We start from the raw sequence: 16013 nt of genomic DNA on the forward strand, positions 1-16013 counted from the left end.
AAGCAGCAGCAGAAGCAGCAGCAGCAGCCACCACAATGGAGAAAGTGCTGGTCACACCTCGAGGAGGGGCCACGGGAGCAAAGGAGTCACCGTCTACCACAGCCACAGCTCCAGCCTGACACGTGAGGTATGCTGCCTGTGAGGTACAAACAAGCAGCCGGACTTTGCTGGTTGCTGAGCAGAGCTGTAGATGTGGTGGCATTCTATTAAGTTTGGAAATGGAGAGTAAAAGTCCGTTAAGATATTTTCCCCCCATGAAAACAGCTTTTCTAAATTCTTTTGGCTTCAGAGCTTTTTTTCCTGCTTTCTTGGGCATATTTTCCATCATTTCTAAAGGTGTTTGTAGTATATGAGAGCCTAGATTTGGAAATTATAAAAACTGAAGGGAATGGGATTGTAGGTTAAAGCAGAAAGAACGTTCTTTTTTTCTATGAAAGCCCAAAATGGAAACCAAATTGCATTAAGAAAAAAATGAGGAGGAAATAAATAGATTTTTATTTAAAGTTATTTTTTTAACTTAAGTCTTCATAATTATTTTTAGATGTAGACCTGAAGTCATGAATGCATGCAGAGTATAACTAAAACCATACTCTCTGTGGTCATTACTGATTGGTAAATGCAAAGTCCCATTCAGCACAGATCATCTTTAACTTTGTTACACACCTAGTATTCTATAATGGTACTAAGTAAAGATATCTACATAATAATAGAACAAAGAGTTCTGCAAATGCAGGCAATGTCTATGGAAACTCTGATACTAAGAAGGATTTTGAAATAGTTGGCTTGAACAAGCTTTAGTGTAGTAAAATATGTTGGAATGTATATACTGCTGTGAAGATATCTAGCATGTACGGTAGGCAGCTATTTGAAATACTAAAATAATGAAGAAAAGTCTTACTGTGTGCTTAAAGGTAGTTTGGAAGAGTCTTGAACCCTTCAATCATGTCTTTGAAAACTCCTTGGTAATGGAATAATCAAGGCTCCAACCAAATTTATTCTTAAATATTGAGGATACAGAAATAATTGCCGCAGACTGAACCGATGAAGGACGAGGGCTGCTTCCTGCTATCAGCACACATAAACTGGACTGTAGGCTCTCCAGTGAATACACAGAAATACTTAAGCACAGATGGTTTGGGGTTGTTTTTCAGCGCAACTTCCTGGGAGACGTAATTCCACCTGGCATTACGATTGTGGCACAGGCAGTAAGGAGTGACAACAAAAATCAAGGTTATCAAGCTACAGCATATGTTCGTTCTGATGCTGCCAAAGTTGATGTGCAACTAGTTGTGGTTCAGCTGGCTCAAACCAACTGGAAAGCATGTGCTGATGCTGTAATACTGCCCCTGAAAGCACAGGTAAGCACAAGGCAGCTTTGCCCAGAGAGACATCTAAAAAGCCCAGAGTTTTTAAAATAAGCACAGAGCACCTGCTGGTTAGCAGAACTGAACAGGAAAACATACATATTTTCAAATGTTTCACAAACCTTGTAAAATTTCTGATACTGTTCCTATCTTTCACCATTCTTCTCAATTAGAAACAAACAAACAAACAAACAAATCAGCCACTTCAAATTCTGGGAAAAAAAAGATACTGAATTTCAAGCTACAACAAAATATGACCGGTTGAAGTAGAAAAGAAGTAAAAAAAAATGTTGGAAAAAATGACTGCTTCTTTACTACCTATTTTTTATTTGCTCCACTATGAGTTTTTTCTGGGTGTACACAAAATTTCTCTGTGAGCCTATTTAGAGCAAAAGAAAGACTTGGAAACATTAAGGATCAAAGTGAAGTTTCAGGAAAGAAGAAAAGCTTGGATTTTGAAAAGGTCAGGGGTGGTTCTGTGATTCTTTGCTAAACTTTGAGTGACTGTTTCCCTGTTTGTAAAGGCCAGACTGAGATGGGGCAAGGAGTGCCGGGACTACAGGATAGCAGCCACGGCTACCACACAGGCCAGCTGGCGAGGAAGCCAGCCGTGCAGCTGAAGGTGCAGTGGGGAAGCCTCCCATCCTGGATAAAAAAGTCAAGCAAAGCGTATGTAATTTCTCCTTTCCTAAGTTCTTACTTTGCCTTTCTCACACTAGTTAGCTTTATAAAAACACTGAAAGAGTTGGATGAAATTTTTCATCCCCGACATATTTAGGGAGTTTTTTGGAGTGGAAAACACAACTTCAATGGCGCAAAAGTGTTCTGCGAACGTATTTTAATTCTCCACATGTTTTATATTAAATGATATCCCCCAAATATTTAAAAACTTGGCATGCTTAATTTCATCTTCCATATTAAACGATTTGATACTTCAGTTCAAAATGTCTTTTTGGTTTGAAATTTTCTTCTACTCAGTCTCAAAAAATACTCAGTTAAAATGAGTAAAATAAAGCAATACGTTTCCTCTGGGTAAAATTGACCATTAGTTCTTTGACTGTTCAGTTCTTCCATTGTTTCCCTGGCTTTTTTCTCATCAGTAGTCCTCATCCTCCCTTGTCTGCTTTTACTTATGTACCTGAGTTTATCACATCTTGTTCATCTTTAGATTCATGCAATATGTTCCTGGTGCAGCGCTCGTGTTGGGCTTCTCAGAAGCACATCAGAGAAATCCATCTCATGAATTTATAGTAAGGGCAGCTGCAACATCTCCACGAACAATTGATACCGTAATTAAAGCTCCTGGGGTACGTGTCAATTTTTATTTTCCTTTTCCATACCTTGAATGTATTTTCAACCAATAACATTTTGATACTTAATGTAAGGAGAAAAAAAGCAAAATGTTCCCTTTTAGAGAAGTTGTTATATACCTGACTAAATTACGTGCGTCTTGAAATACATACAAGAGTACTTTTGATTTTGTGCTGCTTTGCTGCAATGTAGCAATAAACTGAAAATCAGACTCTCTAGTCAAATACCGTATTTCCACGCTGAGAACAGCAGTTAGGCCCAAATTGTCTCCAGTAGGACTGCTCTGCACTCCCACCTTTACTCATTAGACTCAGTGTGACTAGTTCTGTGGGATGTACAGCCACCTCCAAGAAGATGATGCAGGCCATGAGAACACCTTGCACTGCGTTGCAGCCACGTATCAGCATCTATCTGTGTTGGCGCCCAAGTCCCACATCTGCAGTAACCGTCCTTGATGACACAGGTCTGAGTAAGTTATGACAGCCACAAATACAACTCTGTCTTAACCAAACTGGAGAAGTTAATAACACTCTCAGAGCAGCTTGCACAGACTGGATCTGCGGAATCACACTGATTAATTGGTCCTTGTCCACCAAATCCCTGTGCACTGCTTTGAAAAATTTCCCCTATGGATCTCTGGCAAATTAATAACAGCTAGCTATTCATACACAAAGAAATTAGTGTGTCTTTAACCTTCCATGGTGCTTCAGTATTGCAGCATCTTTAATATATGATAATGAAGAAGTAGGCACACTAGGCATTAATTTGAGTCTCTTGGTAGATGTAATTTGTAACTACAGAGAGGGGTCTTACCCCAGTGCTCATCATGCCAGTTTTCAGCCTGTAATGGATGCTGTCCACTCTTCCAGACACATCCATCAACTTACTCAATTACTTAACTTATTACCTTATTTTTTATAAGTCACTTAAACTTGACATTAAACTTGACTTAAACATCACTTAAACTTGTGAGACCTCACCTGAAATACTGTGCTCTGAGGTCCCCAGCATAAGAGTGACATAGACCTGCTCAAGTGGGTCCGCTGGAGGGCTACAAAGATGATCAAGGGGCTGAAGCACTTCCCACACCAGGACAGGCTGAGAGAGTTGGGGTTGTTCAGTCTAGAGAAGAGAAGGCTCCAGGGACACCTCATAACAGCCTTCCAGTACCTAAAAGGGGCCCCTACAGGAAAGGTTTTGAGGAACCTTTTACAAAAGCATGTGGTGATAATATGAGGGGTAGTGGCTTTAAACCAAAAAAAGAGTAGACACTGGAACAGGTTGCCCAGAGAAGTTGTGGATGTCCCCTCCCTGTAAGTGTTCAAGGACAAGCTGCATGAGGCTTTGAGCAACCTGATCTAGTTGGAGCTCTCTCTGCCCAAGGCAGAAAGGTTGGAACTAGATGATTTTTAAGGTCCCTGCCAATCCAAACCACTCTGATTCATCTATATCAGTTATTTTCCAACATCTTTAATGATTTCTCAAAAACTCAAGAAGAGTGACTAGAAAAGAAGACAATGATTCCTCACAAAAGGTTAATATTTGGGTACATCATAATGATAGGGGGCTGGTTAGCTCAGTCGGTTGAGCATGGTGCTGATAACACCAAGGTTGTGCGTTCGATTCCCGTTCGGTCCCCATGTGTTGCCTGATCTTGTTGAGAGATGGCGTCCCTGGTGACAGGGAGGTTGGATTAAATGATCTCTAAAGGTCCCTTCCAGCCTAGACCATTCTATGATTCTAGGATTAACAGAACTGCAATTGTATAAATGCAACTTCAAGATCTTTTTTTTCAATGTAAGGATCTTCACTTTGTTTGCAGTCATATCTTGAGTGATATGGTTCAATTTATATTAATGTATTTTCATTTCTGCTTTTTCAGGTAACATTTTACTATCAGGCTCTCCGAATACCATTCACTCTGCCCTTAGGCCCATCTCCAACTTACAAGACTAGAGATATCACTGCCTGGAATGTATTTGCTAAAATAGCTTCGCAAATAGCACAAGAAGATCAATGTAACTATTACTTCTATGCTTTTCTCATGAATAAGCAATGTTTGTAGATCTGTCCTCTGCTATGACTGGGCCTTGCCTTTCCTTGTAATGGCCTTCTAGGAAAGCGTAGTATCTCCAACCCTGCTTTCTCAACAGTTCACTCCTTCACTTAGAAGCACGTTTGTTGGCAGGTGAATGAAGAGATTTCAAACTGATGTAAATATTCAGCGTTCAGAAATCACTCCTCTCTGCAAGAACCTAGAGGTTGTCTGTAGACCCTTCTAAGAACGTGCCATCTCTTCACTGAGAGGCACCAGATAATGGGTACAAGACAGATAGTATATTTTCTCCCCTCTTTATTTCTTTAAAAAAGTAGTTATATGAGTCTTAGCTGGTTGCAATTCTGCATTCTGCAATATGAATTACTTTTTATCATGGTTAGTTACTATTTTTAGTTTCTGAAAAATTTAGTACATTTTAGTCCCTGTTAGCCTGAGTTTTGTGTTTGGCATGTAATCAAAATCAATACTAGTATAGTCTATACCTAGCAGTTATTCTGTAGTGCCGTCCTGTCCTTACGGACTCTGCCAACATTGAATGTTTCAGACAAAGAGATGAAGTTTCTTTCCTGTTTGCTGGATAGTTCAACCTTATTGAGGATGCCATTGTCACATCTGCCATTTCTTTTCTGGTTTTGTTTTGCAGCTACATGTGAAGTCAGAGCGGAAGATTTCAAAACATTCGATCACATGGGACATACATATTCCTTCAATAAAAGCTGCAACCTGATAGTGGCCCAAGACTGTACTGAACACCCAAAATTCATCATTACTACAAGAAAGGTTGATCCTCAGTCTTTCTCAAGAGAGGTTCACATAAATACAACCTCAGCGTAAGTGTGGCTAATTCTGAGGGCTCAGGAATTAGGTATAAAGTTTCAGGGAGTTAGTCTGGGGATGGGAGATGTCTAGCTCCTAGGTGAAACTGGTTTGCAGTCAGATGCTTGCGGAAAGGCAGGATTTCCAGAAGGAATCCTCATAGGAGATTCTTTGATTTCATTGCTCTTGTCTTCAGTTTCATAGCCAACGTTATCTGATACTGTGCTCACAAATCTCATTCATTCAAAATTCAGATATTCAAATTGTTTCTCTGCTATCTTTGGTCACAAATCTCTCTTCTTTTCACATTTTAAATTAACCACTATTCTTTTCCTCTTCTTTTTCTGAAGGAACATCACAATCTGTCCTGCCACAAATTCATCTCTCCTTGTGGCGTGCAATGAAGAACCAGTTCTATCACAGAGTGGAATTTCTGAGTATAGAAAAGGTAAGCTGTGAAATCTACTTTTCCAGGACCAACATGGAAATTAAATATCCTGACAATGTTATTTTTAAATGCCACAGAAAAACTCAAGGTAAAGAAAACACAAGTGCAATCAATTCAAAGAAAATCTAGGGACTCTACCCCCTTGAGATTTGTATTGACTTACATTCTTGTTTCCTGTAGTATATACATTCTTACTTCCATCCAGCATAATTGGCAGGTATATAAAGGCCTTTCTGGTATATAACTGGTATGTCCATATTGGTGATTGTTTTGCAGAAACGTTCTTGTTAGAGTCACGGTTAGATACTTTGATTCAGATATTTAACTGGAGCACCACCAATGTCATTATCATTTTGAGACTTGGCATACTGGACACAAAAGTCAGTTCCAACTATACAGAAGAGCAGTAGAATTATTTTAAGAAATAAAAATAAAATCTGACTGTAGCAGGAAAATTATTTTTGTGAAGGAAAATCCATTATGATGTATTTTGTGCTACTCACTTTATTAATTTGGAATTAAGCAGATCACCTTATGATTCCCTATCTTTTTACAGGCAACATTAAAATTTATAAGAATGAAACAACAGTTATTGTGGAAGCTCCAACATATGGATTGCAGAATGTGTTTTTTGATGGTGTGATCCTTAAGGTATTGGGGTTACTTTCAAGGTTACTACTTTCTTTCTGTTTAGTACCTTGGCAATGTAGCAGACCAACACTTCACTTTTCACTACAACGATGTGCTTTTTTATAGGTTACTGTTGCCTCATGGATGAGAGGAAAGACCTGTGGAGTGTGCGGAAATAACGACAGAGAAAAGCACAATGAACTCCAAATGCCAAATCATAAGCTGGCACACAGCTGTTCTGCTTTTGTCCATTCATGGGTATTGCTAGAAGACACCTGCTCTAGCGGTGAGTAGATCTGAAAACACTTCATGCCTAAGGAAAATACACTCTCACTTTTCCTCTGCCAATAGCGAGAAAGTATATTTTTTTTAAAGCAGCAGATATCTTTTACTTAGAAAAGACAATAGCAATATATATCCATTTTAGCTTCGTTAACTACTGTTTAAAACACTGCCCGTGAATATAGAGAATATATACTACAGCAGAAGTCTTTGTCTCATGCAGTTCAATGTTAAATGATTCGTTCTACTATAATTTCTTACAACGACTGACTTTTTTTTTTGTTCTTGAAGATGCAAAATCAGGCCTAATCTTGCTCTCACTGAAATACGTATGATTTTCACCACCGAATCAAAGGGTTTCAGCTTTTTTCTAAAGACGTAATTTAATCAAACAAGTTGCAGACTACGAATGCAGTATCGATCTGAAGTTTATGTAAATTTTCAGAGTGTACAAAATTTCATTTTTGTTCTGCACCATCTGAAGGCGCAATCTCAAGGAAATATTTAGAAATACTCCTGAAGCAAGAGCTTACTCTCACATGTAGCTGCAAAAATAATGATGGTCTTCCGTAACATCAATACAGTTTTGTTCTGTAGGGCTCCATTTACCTTGGACCTGAGATAACTTTATTGAAGTTAATGGTTGTTTTCTCCTTGACTTCAGTGGCAGCAGAATTGTACTTATCTGTGTGTCAGGAAACAGAGCCATAGCTGGGATCCTGTTAAGTTACATTATACCTTTCTAGTGAGATAATTGTAGCATTATAAAAATCATCCAAAACAAAAATTATCCTTGATGTTATTATATAAATGCTGCCTTTTTTTATATCCATTCACTACAGTTGACATTTTTCCTAATGCAATGAAGTAGCCATTGTGCTTGCAGTATCTATTCTTAATAGCTTTCAGACCTGAGAGGTTATTTTCTGTGTATTATGTAGTTTTAAAAAACTGAGTATACATGATTCCATTTGGGTTATATTGTGCAATTAGATTTTAAAAATAGCTCCCCTTTCAGACTGTTTCCTCTATCCCCCAACTTATTATCATCCTATCTCAATAACCTCGCTACTGTGAAAATGGTTTGTCAGGCATCTGTGTTTTAATAAAAGCTGAAGAGAAAATATGGACCTTTATTATTGCACCAATCGATTGGGATTTATTTCTACAATTTTAACTACCTTTCCTTTTCCTCTTAGGGTGCAAGCTGCAACGCAGTTATGTGAAGCTGAATCGAAGTCCTACTATTGATGGAGAGGAATCTACGTGCTACTCTGTTGACCCAGTACTGAAATGTATGAAAGACTGTACTCCAATCAAAAAAGCTTCAGTTAAGGTTGGCTTCCGCTGTTTCCCAAAAGGTACGATGTGTTTCTTTCTCTGTGTCACGTACTGTAGGAGCTCTGTCAGAGCACTCGAAAGAACAAAACACAGCACAGCCACACGCAGACCTGTATTGCTCCAGCTCCTCTCAGAGCTGCTGGTTTTAATCCCATTAGTGTTTGCTATAACCACTGACAGTATTGGCCAGCTAAAAGCTAGTTTAGGTGATGGCAGGTAGCGCCATCTGAGAAAAAACATTTGAGGTGGTAAAAGGGGTAGCAGGGATCGATAAAATTTTTTTCACATTTTCAGGATATCCATAAAGTTGAGATAAGCAACACTGAGTCTTTTTATGCACATTACAGCCTGCAATTTTGTGTAGACCAGGGCAAGCAAGGCAATTGAAAGTCAGTCAAGTAGTGTGACATGACTGCTGTGATTAGGCTGCCATGCTATGCCACTGTGCAATACATCAGCAAAAAACACATTTCTACAATGTTCTCGAGATTGTTCCAAAAAATGGTTTGGTTTTGAAGGTATTTTATACACACACACTTGTGCCCCAGTTTTTAAACACCCTGGGCCTTTTTCTCCTTTTACTTATACCAATTTGTCGTGGATGTGATGCATTTTCTAACACAGGTTCACGCCGAAGTTATATAAGCATGGGAGCAGAATCCAGCCTGAAACCTACTGATGTTTCTGGTGCATTTCTTCCTAAATCTTTTAATGAATTACAAACTACATATATAACTTAGAGGGAAACCTACCATTAGGGAGTATTCACTGGTATCTGCTCTCTGTGTCAACCATTGTCGTTCAAATCCATTACTAGCTGGGATAACCCAGTGTAATTTCACTGAAGACAAGTGACCCCTCTGTTGGGTAATAGTGGAAAGGAATGGAGTTTTTTATGTCTGATTTTAAACAACAGCTGTGTGGAGCGTTGCACTTTGTGTTATTAATATCTGCAATGTGCTGAATCAGCCCATAAAAGCAATGAGTATCTTTCTATAATAGTCAACCATCTACAACAGCCTATTCAACAAGTAGCACAGAGAGAGTGCTAATAGTTTTCTGACAGCTCCCTGAGATGTGAATAGATGCATCCTTTCATGGAAAGAAAAACCCACCCTCAACAAAAAACCTTCCAAAATCTTGTCATATCCATGTTTCACAGATTTCTTTTGTGTGTCCAAGTCTGTATCTCTGAAATGTCATCACCCCAGCCCACTCACTGCCTCAGAATATTAGGCTATAATAAAGCTGTCTCATTCTCTCACAAAAACGTGTGAAAAAAGAGGAAAATTGGGAAAAAAAAAAAAAAGATATATTAGTTGTCGCAGCCAGTGCTGCTTTACAGCAACTGCAGGTTTCTCTGGTTCATTTACTGAACCAGAGACTGGGAAGTGTGCTAGCAGCATTCCTAATCAAGGGCTTTTTTTATTTACTTATCCTGAGGAGAAGGAGGAGGAGGGGGGAAAAGGAGGAGGATGGAGAGAAGGAAGGAAAAAGATGCCATTTGTGGCTTTTTAGCAAGATGATTGCTTTTCCTCAGGCTAGAGATCAATAGGAATGCAAGGCTAGCCCTTAAAAAATGTTCTTTTTCTTTCTGCATTCGATGACTTGGAGAAACAAAATCCTCCTTCCTCAAGCTGAGAACACATATTTGCATACACTGGACAAAGATCTTTTGTCAGCTTTTTATGTGATGGTAGTCTGCTTTTTCAAAAGAGAGGGAACCCATTGCTGTCACCAGTGAAGCAAGGATAAAATGAAGTACAACGACACAGAATTTCCCCCTGTTGTCCTCAAATCAGTAAGACTGTAGTCTTAGGATCTTCACTGAGAAAGACATCACTCCAAGTTTATGTCCGCATATTGGTTTACACTTCAAACATGCCACCAGCCCTACCCATAGGAATCATAGTTACTCAGCCATGATCCAGTTCAATGAGGGAACTATTTCCTACATGCATATGAATATGATCAGACCCACAGTGTGCCCAAGAGTAAAAGACATAACCAGAATTAATGTATATAAAAAACAGAACTCAAACATTTTATAGCATACTTCGTTTCACAGCTTGAAAATACTATGTATTTTGTAAAAGCATCTCCAGGACCTTTCTGGAAAATATGTATTACCCAGTTTATTATGCAAAATCTGTTCTTCAAGTTGGACAGTAATTTAGCCAAGGAGAGTGTTAACTTTTCAGGAGATAACTGACTGATACAACCCGAACCCATGTAGTGGTCTCCAGATTTCCCTGTGATGAGAGATGGCATGATATAAATGTATTGTCTAACTAAGGGATAAAACAAATGGAGGTAAAATTATGAAAGACTTACCCGTTCTCATTATACAAATTTCATGTAAATGAATGTCCTAATATTCTTCCAGATGCAGTGATAAACCTCCAGCTAGCTAAGAATATTTATTGGGAGGATGAATGTCATTATTCCATTTAGATTACTTCAGCATTAAGGGATATGGCTTATTCAAGCTGCTGTTGATAAAGCAGTGTGGTAAGGTTAATACTGCCACTGACAACGCTCTGCCAGATTTCACAATATATGGGAAACTTTAATTAGAAGTTTATGAACCTCTGAAAATTCTCCAAAGAGCTTATTCTTCAGAATGAACTTTGACAAATAGTCAGCTGAAATATGCAGCGATACGCAGCACTCACATAAAAAGAGATTGCTGATGTGTCTTTGTACGTGGTGGTCTTGCACTGGTGGTGGCTACCTCCAGCACTTTTACAGCCTCCTGCCTGTTGTCTGAGTGTTTCATGAAATGTTATTCATTCTGGTTTTAGGGAAGTAATTATATCATGGATGAAAATCCTGCTCCAAGTCAGTGAGTCAGTTAGATGTCAGTAGCGGGGGCAGGATTTCATTCCTTACTTGATGAGGGAGTTGGCAGCCATCAAAACAGTAGTTCCTTGAAATGTGTTAATTTGCTTGATGTTAGTTAACAATGGCTTCCCTCTTCTGACAGACACAGCTGTAAGCCTGCAGGAATGGCAGAGAAGTGGCGATAAGAAATCTGCATCTGAGGATGTTGTCGAGTCTGTGGATGCTGACATTGATTGTACCTGCACTGGTGACTGTAGTTAAGCTAAATGCTTTAGTGTTCTGCTATAGACTTACTATACAGATAATTGAATAGCTGGACAGATAAGAGAATGTAATAGGTGTAGTAAAATATTAAGAAATGTGCTTGAAGAAAAAAAACCCACAGCATTGCATCCAAAGTCAAATGCATTATGTACAGTCTGCACTGCTTAATAAATATGTTGTTCATTAAATAAGTATTCATGTAGTCTCTCTCTTTTTTTTTCCCTATCAACAAAACAATCAGACCAACTATAACATTATCGAGAAATTCTGCTTCCTTTTATCCGAAATATAATTACAGCAGCCCTCTCTTAAAATTATATTCAGTAGGTGATGAAAGGAAAACATGATTACGGCTACTGCTAACATTCCATTGTGCAAAGAATTTCATATTTAGCATACTAAAGACACAGTAAGCATTTGTTTTCTTTTATGTTTTCTGGTAAAGAGCAAAGTCTGTTCTTGGAACCATTCTGCAAAAAAGTACATTTTACTCCCAGCAAGACTATTAGCCTTAGTACATTCTACAAAGGAATGAATTGGACTGCTAGACTCCCACTGTAGCTTTCCAGAGAGCTATAGTGTGTGACACAGTCTCCGTTTTCATTTAAATTTCAATGGATGTGCTGTTGTTTCATGAACTAAAAGTAAGAATAGGAACTTGTGGGGTTTTTTTGGTTTACCATCTCCTATTGTATATCTATGGAAACGATGCCTTCGAAATCTTCGGGGAACAATAATACATCAGGTAGCATTCCAAACACTCCAAAAAAGTAATATACAGAAATATGTGTAAGATCAATAGCATCATAAAGCTAAAATAAAGTACAAGCAGGACTGTTAGACTGTGTTTAACCAGTGAAGTGTCAATCTGCTACTTTGCACTAGGCCTATGCAGAAAGGCAATTCCCTCCCACCCCAGGGGACCAGGAATAGGTGACACCTTCAAACCCTGAGCAACGGCACAATCTCTCTTCACCTTGTAGGCGAATCAGCCATGCAGTGAGCCGTGATATGTTTTCCGTAACAGGCAATCGCAGCTTGCATGCTCTTCCAAGAGAAGCCTTAGCATGGGCAAGGTACTATGTCACGAAACTGTCATTAAAGAAAATACTTTTCTTTTTAACTAAAAACGGAGCTATCAGGAAGACGACTGAAGACTAAATAGCTGAACAATTACAGAATAACGTTTCTCAGTGCTTTTCTTTCAAGAACAGAACCACAAGTAATGTGTTCTCATTCTCTCTCAAGCTGCAGCTTGGCACCAACATTTTTCTCAGTGTACTGCACTTACTTCATTACTTCTAGAAGAAAGTCAGTCAATATCAGTTTGTTCAAACCAGAACTCAGACCCCTGACAGCCGATGCATACCTTGTGGCAAACAGGTTTTCCTCTGCCCCTAAACCTCTCTCCTGAGGATAACCTACAGAGGGCAAAAGGGGATTACCTGCTTCTTTCCCCTTGCCCAGGCTTAATTTAATCTATGTCTTGTATTTGAGAACCTTCATGTGCATCGAGTCTATATGCAAATAGTCAGTGCTCTGTTCAACACCTTTATTTCATGCAAGTATGTTCAAACTAAGATAGTAACATGAGTTCTTGCTCTGTGTTTCCATCTGTAATAAATTCCCAGTACAAATGTTGTGCTTTGCGAACTCATGAGAAGTGCTACCCTGCAAAAAAGGTAGTCCCAAACAAGAGGGGAGGCGGAGAATGTTGCACTCCACTTTTCTTTAAAATCACCTGGAGAGCCCTTTTCTTCCTGGTATTGTTTTCACTGTGGCTTATGGGAGATTTGCCATTGACTTTCATAGGATCAGACTGTCATCTTTAATCCAACACCTTTCTTTTTAATCCGCTTGTTTACAAAAGGGAAACTTTTGACAGTCAACCACCTCAGTTAAGACAAAGGTAGTGAAGAGATGCAGTGAGAGAAGAAAAATGAACTTTCATGCTCAGCTACTAGAATAGGAATTTAGTAATAGCAAGAAGACATTAGTAAGAGACGTAATTCTGGTCACAGTAGAACACAGTCATCTACACAGAAGCATGACACTAATTAACAATGGTCAAGCTGGGATGTACAGTACAAAAAATACAAGCACTCATAAAGCCAACTGTCTTCTCGCAGAAACAACTTACAGACTGTTAAAGTCACAGGAAAAAGAAACCTCAAAGGCAAAGACTGATCAGCAGTCCTAAATTATTTTATTCTACAATGATAATATATAATCATCATGACTGCTGTACAGCATTAAAACCAAGAAGTGTGACAAGCCAGGCCTGTCCTTGTGGAAGTCCCAGACATGAGGAAAGGTGAAAATGCCCCACGCTGAGAGAATATGGCCAGGGAATTCACTCACCATCACTCTATGGGTAAGGCAGCCTGGGCTGGGGTGCAGGCTCAGCTGGAGGGGAAAGCAGTCGCCACCAAAGCCCAGGCACTCTCCTTCCACAGTGCAGGGCACGGGTGAGCCTCAGCTCTCATCACCCACATCACGAAGGGGCAGCTTTCATCTCTGCCCAGCTCCTGTTCATTAGTGCCTTCTTGCTGAGACAGCTGAACACCTTTGACCGCCTGAAAGGCTCCACTGATGTTGCAGCTGTAAAATCCAGATACAACGAAAGTTAGTAGAGCCTGAGGATGGCAGTGGGCATGGCAAAGCAAAACACTTAGAACCAGCTCGTTTTGCCAAAGGAATTAAGAGCATTAGCAGTACAAGTGTGAAAAAGCCATTATGGAATTTCTAATGCACCACATAGACATTTCCAACCCATCTGGGAGGATTTCTGCAGTCCAGATTTAAACCTCATTTGGAAATAATCCTTGTCCTATCTGATACAGCAAACCAAAGTTACATACCATACTGTGTATTAAAATGTGTACTTCACAATCCGAGCTTTTATGCACTCTACTTTTCATTCCTAGTGCTTCTCAATGATGTGAATTAATGAAGTCTGGACTTCACTGTGTTAATCAAGGAATATTATCTTGCAATTACAGTACCCCAGTATTGTTTAAAGAAATGAGTGTCAGAAGAAAGATGCAAGCCTAAGCATAGGCCAGGCTTGAGTCCTAATCATGCCTTTGCAGCTCTGTAATATGGTTTCACACGAGGCTGGGGATTTCTGTGCCTCGTTTTCTGCATCAGAGGGATATGACTACTTACCTACTTGATGGAGTCAGAAATGCTTATGAATTTATAGTCCCATATGTCTTTTGCAAGCTCTTCAGTGATTCTAGAGATGAAAAGTAAATTTTTCCACTAGTTCTCCTAACCACATGAGTATATTTTAATTCTGAGTTGAAGGTTTTCATTTTCAGATCCATCCAACTGTAAAATAACTATACATTTGGAAAAAAATCAAAACAATGTACTTAATTTGTTCATGGTCAGTTTTGGTTAAACCTTAGTGGATTATTCATAAAAGCCTAGAATTGGATCCTGCTATTAGAGTGGGACAGGCAAAAGTCTTTTGTATCCTACACAAAGACAACAAACCTTTTTGTCTATCAGACCTGGTCTTTTGATAACGTTGCTTTTAAATGACACAGTGACTCTCAGGAAAGTACGGTCATTCTGCTCCAGAGAAAGGAGTTGCAGCATGATAGGAAAGGACAAAATTGTTAATATCAGACCCCTCCTGGAAAAGAATTCCTGCTCCACAGCATGAACATTAAAAAAATATACCGTGTACGATCGTAACCCCACTGATGTCAATGGTTAAGCTCAACAGAGATAGGCTTTTACTCAGCATGTTCAAATGAGTTATTAAACGAAATTTAGTTGTCCCTAAAAATAAATGTACTGTGTGAATCTAAGTGAAGCTGATGAATAAGAAACCTCGGGAATCTAGCAAATACAGTAGTTAGGGCTAAAAGCAGAGACAGCACAGAAGGTTGCAGGGGAGAGTAGCTATTAGTGGCCATCTGAGCTTTCTGCTGCATCTCAAAGTCTCTCGTGCCATCTACTGGCGTTTTGTTTACTAACAGCTCTTTAGCTCTTTCCTCCAGGTGTATTTATCTCAGCTACATACCAGGCAGTTGTATATAAATTCTAATCAAGGTTTGAGGTGGGTTATTTTTTTTCCCTCTAACCTCCACATTTGATTACTATGTGTGCGTTTTTTCCCCTGTAAGTACATTACGATTCTGTACCTTTCTGAACACCATTTCACATTGTCTCTGGAGGAAAAAGACATTGCCTAAAACATTCTCATTTCTGTTATTGCTGGATAGGTAGTAATTACATTGCAAGCAGGTCTGGGAGAACAGTTTACTAGGAAATCCAAAGCTGTTAGAAAAATAACACTTACGGTTCTTCCTCAATCTGTGTGAGAAAGTTGTTATTTTGGTACCTGAAAATGCTTTAATGTACGAAAAATATCTGGTTTCCCCTCTTTTTTTCCCTTGCAGTTCACTCAGCTGTAATTCATCATGAACAGTTATATGTCCTAATATTATTAAGTTTACTGTCAGATGGGGTTTGGAAGGCAGGAATTATGTTGAGATAGACCACAGCACTTCCCTTCGTTATCTGTAGCCTGATTCTTCCTGACGTCCCAGTTTCCCTGCCCTATTTTTCTATATCCACTGGCCTGGTCAGCTTCTTTCAGCAGCACAAACGTGAGCACCGCAACACACTTGAACTCAGC

At 39.2% G+C, this 16013-nt stretch overlaps 1 protein-coding gene across 1 annotated transcript in view; it reads left to right on the forward strand.

The window, feature by feature from the left end:
* LOC104275654 (vitellogenin-1-like) overlaps positions 1 to 11553 on the forward strand; it is a 42034-nt gene extending 30481 nt beyond the window's left edge. Inside the window, 12 exon segments of the mRNA XM_009871670.1 lie at positions 1 to 127; positions 1152 to 1358; positions 1889 to 1945; positions 1948 to 2033; positions 2533 to 2671; positions 4558 to 4693; positions 5378 to 5564; positions 5901 to 5998; positions 6555 to 6649; positions 6755 to 6914; positions 8110 to 8271; positions 11238 to 11553. Of these exon segments, the coding sequence (XP_009869972.1) occupies positions 1 to 127; positions 1152 to 1358; positions 1889 to 1945; positions 1948 to 2033; positions 2533 to 2671; positions 4558 to 4693; positions 5378 to 5564; positions 5901 to 5998; positions 6555 to 6649; positions 6755 to 6914; positions 8110 to 8271; positions 11238 to 11356 (1573 nt within the window). The 3' untranslated portion in view covers positions 11357 to 11553.
* Positions 11554 to 16013: the final 4460 nt, after the last annotated feature.

The sequence above is a fragment of the Apaloderma vittatum genome, unplaced genomic scaffold (genome assembly GCF_000703405.1).
Source record: "Apaloderma vittatum isolate BGI_N311 unplaced genomic scaffold, ASM70340v1 scaffold4956, whole genome shotgun sequence".
Classification (NCBI taxonomy): Eukaryota; Metazoa; Chordata; class Aves; order Trogoniformes; family Trogonidae; genus Apaloderma; species Apaloderma vittatum.